This window comes from Lactuca virosa, chromosome 4, assembly GCF_052849685.1.
Source record: "Lactuca virosa cultivar CGN04683 chromosome 4, Lactuca_virosa_CGN04683_v6, whole genome shotgun sequence".
In the NCBI taxonomy this organism is placed as follows: Eukaryota; Viridiplantae; Streptophyta; class Magnoliopsida; order Asterales; family Asteraceae; genus Lactuca; species Lactuca virosa.
In genome coordinates this window covers 220,594,019-220,600,661 of record NC_136429.1, presented here as the reverse complement: position 1 = coordinate 220,600,661, position 6,643 = coordinate 220,594,019, and the positions used below count along the sequence as shown (strand labels likewise).

At 38.5% G+C, this 6,643-nt stretch overlaps 1 protein-coding gene across 1 annotated transcript; it reads right to left on the bottom strand.

Annotated features, from left to right (window-relative positions):
• Positions 1–855: 855 nt before the first annotated feature.
• On the bottom strand, positions 856–1,914 carry LOC145108017 (thaumatin-like protein). Its single transcript, XM_079045000.1, has one exon. The coding sequence runs from the start codon at positions 1,775–1,777 to the stop codon at positions 1,037–1,039; it is 741 nt and encodes a 246-aa protein (XP_078901126.1). The 5' UTR covers positions 1,778–1,914; the 3' UTR covers positions 856–1,036.
• Between the last annotated feature and the right edge of the window lie 4,729 nt (positions 1,915–6,643).

The window sequence follows — 6,643 nt, the reverse complement described above, 5'->3', positions numbered from 1 at the left end:
TCAAATAGGTTTCTTTTATTTTCGTGATTTCTCTAGTTTAATAGGAATCAATAAGCCAACATGTAAACATAATGGAGCGGTGATGTTTCTTGATCTATCCCACACACAAATCAATTACAGATTTTTGTTTTATGGGTTTTTTAGTTCCAGAAACAATTTTAAAGAACATACGATTTCATATTCATTTTCTGGGTTTTTTTTGGTGTTTCAGATTCGATTTTAAGATTTTTTTTTTTATTGTTTAGTTCCAGAAATGTTTCAGATTTATGAGTATGTTTGTTTTGTATGTGTGTATTTTTTGAAGAACTTTAGAAATTATAGAGTGTTTTGGATTGTGTTCTTGAGAGAGAGAGAGAGAGAGAGAGAGAGAGAGAGAGAGAGAGAGAGAGAGAGAGAGAGAGAGAGAGAGAGAGAGAGAGAGAGAGAGAGAGAGAGAGAGATTTTATTAATTTTTTTAATCAAAAATATATAAAAATAAATAAATAAAACTGAAAAAGCAAAAAACAAAAGTAAAATCGTCATTCCAAAAAAGTTTAAGATAAATTAGAACAAACTCGCAACAAAATGATTAGACGCGTAATGATAGTCCAAACTTTTTTGGCTAAGGTTGTAATAAATATACATAAACAATAAACTTATAAGATAAACCTAATATGCTAATTAATATGTACTATCTTACTTGGGCCATATAACCCAATAGATCATTCGGCCCACTAACATATCATCACCCAAACGACATCGTCAGAAAGCTCGACGATCTTAGGGTTCCATTTCCTGTAAGCAACAGCAGTCAAACATTATTTAAATAGTTGGAATCCTCCCGTTCCACCATGTTATGTCTCCATCACATAAAAATTCAGAAATCAAATTATATTATAAACTTTTGCTTTTTCAGAAACAAAAAGCTAAAGAGACAAAACATACCGAATCTAAGATAATCGATTCTAGCCAAAAACATAATTCAAAAAAACACAAAAGATCCAACTTCAACTAAAAATCTATGTTATCGAAATACATAATTATATTAAAAATATTGCTAATGGTGTGGACAGAAAGTGAGAAAGTAACTAGCTCCGGTGCAAGTAGCAATACTTGTCGGATCATCGTATGCATATGAATAAGCCCTCGGGCATGCCACCTTGAAGATCCTCGAATACGCCGTTGGTTTACATGTCTGCGGGTTGCCGTAGCTCCCCGTACAACAGAATCTCGGCGAGTTAAACGCCGAGCACGCGCTCTTACAGGCAACCACGCGCCGCTTGTCATGCGACCTGACCTGTAATCCCACCGGACACATCACATTTAGATCGCTAACGCACCCTGCGTACGTGCATTTCCCGGTACCCTTAAATGGTGTTATAGATATCGGAAGGTTGTACCCGTCGACGAGACTGACGTCATAGAAGTCCTGTTCGGCGGTGAGGGTGATTTCGGCTAAAGTCGCCGGTGGGGTACCACCCATGCCGTTGCAGTAGAGTGACCCACCGCAGTCTCCTGTAGAGCATTTTCCTCGGCCGGAAGCGTCGAAGGCGCAGCCTTCACGGCCCCAAAGACGACCGGACCAGGCGGGTGGGAGGAAGAGAGTGTAGGATCTTTTAGGGGGGAGTTTGAAACCGCCGCGCGCGAGGACTGGCTGTCCAGCACCGGGTTGGATTCCGGGCCAAACTGGGTGGGGGCACTTGTTTATCATCATAATGGTGGTGGCGGAGACGCCATGGAAGAGGACGAGAGAAAGGAGGAGGAAGATGGAGATGCTACGGAGGTGCATTGCTTCCATGGCTGAACAGAATCAGAGATTTGCGGTAGAAAGTAGGAGTGGAACAGAGAAAGAGATGGAGAGAGAGAGAGAAAGAGTGAGAGCTAGTGACCGACTCTCAACTCGAACCACAGTAGACTACACACTACTTAATGTTAAATTTTAGGCCAGTCCGGAAGAATAATTAACGTGTTGTTTATAAAATAGAAAAAGATAAATGACTTAATACCATAAAAGCCTACGTTTTATAAGTGTAACTGAAAAAACTCTAACATGTTTTTTTGGCTTTTGCCATAATTTTTACGTAGACTTATTGTTGAAGTATATCGGGTATAATTTATCCTTATCTTATTGTATTCAAATGCATTTTAGATTAGTCCTTATCTTATTTGTTAGTTTGTATCTTATAAGAACTCTTGAGGTATAAATATTGAACTCATAAGGAATACAACGACAAATTGGAATCAATTTCATTCTTGTGCTGATTATTTCATGGTATCAGATGTTTAAAACAAACCTAGCTAACGCCATGATCGGAGGCGAATTTGGAAACATGGGAGGAAATGCAACTTCTAAAATTGAATCTAATTCTTCGTTTTATCTCGGTCCACGAGATCGCCCTGGAGATTACATCAGACCGACCAGACTTGGTGGAGATAATTACGATGACTGGGCTGGAGATATTCAGATGAAGCACGCAAAAACTTTGGGTTTCTTGATGGGACTATCACTGAAAGAGTTCCTCTTGTCACTGAATCCGATTGGAATGCAGTTAATGCTATGTTGGTGTCATGAATCATGAATACAATCGATCCTGAAGTTAAATGCTATTTGTCAAAACATAGAGATGCAAGGAAGTTGTGGGAGACTCTCAAGTCTAGATATGTAGTGGTGAATGGACCAAGAATTCAGCAACTTAAGTCCTTGATCATTAAGTGTGAACAAACGAAGAACATGACGGTGTCAAAATACTTTGGGAAACTCATGGAACTATGGGAAGAACTTCACATACATAATTCGATCATCACTTGCACGTGTTGTGTTGCTTTTATTGATGGAACTAGACACGGGGGAAGAAGAGACACTAACATGCTTCACAAATTTCGAATGGGACTAAACTTCGATCACTTCTCCACCCTATGCGTAAGTATTCTATCACAAGATCCATTGCCATCTCTTGACAAAGCTTTTCATTGGTTGTGCAGGATGAACGTGTAAGAACTGCCAATGTTGTTCTTGAAGACAAACCCGCTAAAGTTTTAGGGTTCTATGTTAGGACCAACACTCACAAAAGTAGAGGTCGGGGAGAATGAATACATCGAGGAGAATGAATAAATAAAGCCTCTTTAACTTGCTCTCACTGTAGGAAAACCGGACATGAGGCAGCTAGCTGTTTTGAACTGGTCGGCTATCCGGAGTGATGGGAGGACCGAAACAAGTCTGATGGAGGAGCTAGAGATGGTAAATTGGGTGGATGTGGAAGAGGATCAGTGTGTACAAACTCAATAACCACAAAACATACGCCTGGAGATAATAACAACTCTCCCTTGTTATTTACTGCTGAACAATGGAAGGCACTCACAGGTCTGATGAGCACTTCAAAATTTTCCTGAAGAACGTTTAACCGGTAAGTTTTAAAAACGATTGTGGATAATTGACTCAGGGGCAACCCATCATGTCATTGGTGATGCCTCTTGGCTGAATAACATTCGAGAAGTATCAAGGTCATTGGTAGATTTGCCTAATGGCAAAAAGGTAATTGCTACTCATGAGGGATGTGTCAAGCTGTCTGACACAGTTACACTTAAAAGTGTTCTGTTGGTTCTTAAATTGAATTGCAATCTGATTTTGGTCTCTCAATTAAATGATGACATGCAATGCATTGCACAATTTGACTCCTATATGTATGCTATATAGGATCGATCAAGGAAGCTGATTGGAACGGGTGTTAGACGGGGACGGACTGTACTACTTTGGAAAAGGCGATTCAGTTATTCATGTTTCAGTCAATGGATCTTCTTTAGTGTTGGATCTGTGGCATAAAAGAATGGGTCATCCTTCAGAAAAAGAGGTGAAATCCTTCATTCCTACTAGTAATATTAGGGGTAGTTTGAGTAAAGCCTATGAGGTGTGTTTTTAGGCTAAACAATCTAGGGACAAATTTTCGTTGAGTAGTAATAAAACTAGTATAATATTTGAAAAAGTACATTGTGATTTATGAGGACCTTACAAATATCCTTCTAGTTGTGGTGCAAGATAGTTTTTAACGATAGTTGATGATTATTCTCGTGTTGTGTGGATATATCTTATGGTTGACAAAACAAGGGTTTTTCAAATGTTCATGTCTTTCGTGGCCATGATTGATAGACAATTTTCACAAAAGATTAACATTGTTCAGAGTGATAACGGGATAGAATTCAATTGCTTGTTTGACTATTTTTCTAAAAAAAGGCATAATTTTTCAAACTTCTTGTGTGGGTACCCCTCAACAAAATGTAAAAGTGGAAAGAAAACATAAACATATTCTCAATATAGGACGAGCTCTCATGTTTCAAGATAATTTACCTGTGACTTTTTGGGGAGAATGTGTTCTAACTGCTTCTCATCTTATTAATAGAACACCTTCTCCTTTGTTAAACAATAAAACTCCTTTTGAAATATTATTTGGAAATTTACTGTCCTATTCTAACATCAAGACATTTGGGTGTTTATGTTTTGCTCACAATCAAAAAGCCAGAGGAGATAAATTTGCTAGTCGTAGTCGAAAATGCATATTTGTGGGTTATTGGTAAGAAAGGATGGAAACTTTATGATTTAGATACAAAAACATTATTTGTGTTTAGAGATGTTAAATTTTTTGAAGATATATTTACCTTTATTGATATTATTACCCAATCTAAAGACTAAACACCAACTATAACTGACCTCCCTACCTATTTCGAGAATATATAAGACGAGCCGGTCCAACCCCCAATGGATCAGCCTACATACGAGCATCCCGCATCTGAACCTCCTATTCTTGACGAACAAGTTGCTGAACCAGAGGCTTCCATTCCATAAATTCACAACAAAGCTCCGATGGGACGAGGCCAACAAGAAAAATTCCCATCAGTCATTCTCAAAGACTTCATCACTCATACAACTACAGTCGAAAGTCTGTCCAGTCCTTACCTGTCTCCATCAGCTACCTCAGGTACACCTTATCTTGTAAATTGTACCAATTTTTGGTAATCATCAGGAGGCTGGAGTTGATTATAAAGAAACCTTTGCACCAGTTGCCAAAATGACAACTGTTCGAGTATTTCTTGTTGTGTTTGCCTCCAAAAACTAGGAGCTTCACCAAATGGATGTGCACAATGCTTTATTACACGGTGATCTTACTAAAGAGGTGTATATGCGACTTCCTCCCGGGTTCAAGTGTTCCAATCCAAATATGCTAGGTCAATTACACAAACCCTTTTACGGTCTCAAACAGGCTCCATGTTGTTGGTTTGCAAAGCTTGTCACATCTCTTCAAAGTTATGGTTTTCAAAAATCATATTCTGACTACTCTTTACTTACATATACACGAGGAACCACTCAAATTAACATTCTCGTGTATGTGGATGATCTGATCATTTCTGGAAACAACTTGAATGCTATTAACACATTCAAAGCGTATCTTAGTAGTTGTTTCAAAATGAAGGATCTCAGGTCTCTGAAATACTTTTTGGGAATTGAAGTAGCTCACAACTCCAATGGACTGTTTCTATGTCAGCGCAAATATACTCTTGATATTGTCAAAAAGACGGGTCTTCTTGGTGCTAAGCCAACTTCTTTTCCAATCGAACAGAACCACAAGATTGGTCTTGCACATGGTAAGTTACTTGCTGATCTAGAAGCTTATCGATGGCTGGTGGGACGTCTTATTTATCTTGCAGTCACACGACCTGGTCTTGGATACTTGGTACACATCTTGTCATAATTTATGCAGGCTCCTTTGACCGAACATTGGGAGGCTGCATTGCATGAGGTTAAATATCTAAAAGGAACGTCTGGAAGGGGCATTCTCTTTCATTTTGATAGTGCCCTTACTTTACAAGGCTGGTGTGATTCTGATTGGGTTGCTTGCCCAATTACTCGAAGATCCTTGACAGGTTGGATTGTATACCTTGGACACTCTCCTATTGCATGGAAAACCAAGAAACAACATACATTATCTCGCTCTTTGGATGAAGCTGAATATCGATCCATGTGAGCTTAAATGACTAAAGAATCTACTTCTTAACTTGGGAATTCGTCATCCTCAATTAATTAAGTTGTTCTATGATAATCAGTCAACTCTTCATTTAGCCGATAATCCTGTCTTTCATGAACGAACGAAGCATATCGAAGTCGACTATCATTTCGTGTGTGATGCAATTGTGGAAGGACTTGTTCATCATGCATATGTTCATACGTCTGCGTAATTAGCTTGCATCTTGACAAATGCCCTTGGAAAAACTCATTTCGAAAAGCTTGTAGACAAGTTGGGCTTTTTTGATCCCCATGATCCAACTTGAGGTGGGATGTTGAAGTATATGATATATAGCTTATCCTTATCTTATTGTATTCAAATGCATTTTAGATTAGTCCTTATCTTATTTGTTAGTTTTAGCTGATAAGAACTCTTGATGTATAAATATTGAACTCATGAGGAATACAACGACGGATTGGAATGAATTTCCTTCTTGTGCTGATTATTTCACTTATCATTGTAGCTCACTTAGTAAATTTCATGGTTAACTTTGTTATCTTTCTTGTAAAATTGGTCTATGTGGTTAAATTTGCCATCTCACGTCACCACAGTCACTTGCAACTTCAAGATTGACCCCCTGAAATGTTGCTAAGCCATAAATTGAGGCCTCC

Excerpts from the sequence above, each read along its gene's own strand:
- LOC145108017 (XM_079045000.1), bottom strand. The coding sequence starts at position 1,777 with ATGGAAGCAATGCACCTCCGTAGCATCTCCATCTTCCTCCTCCTTTCT.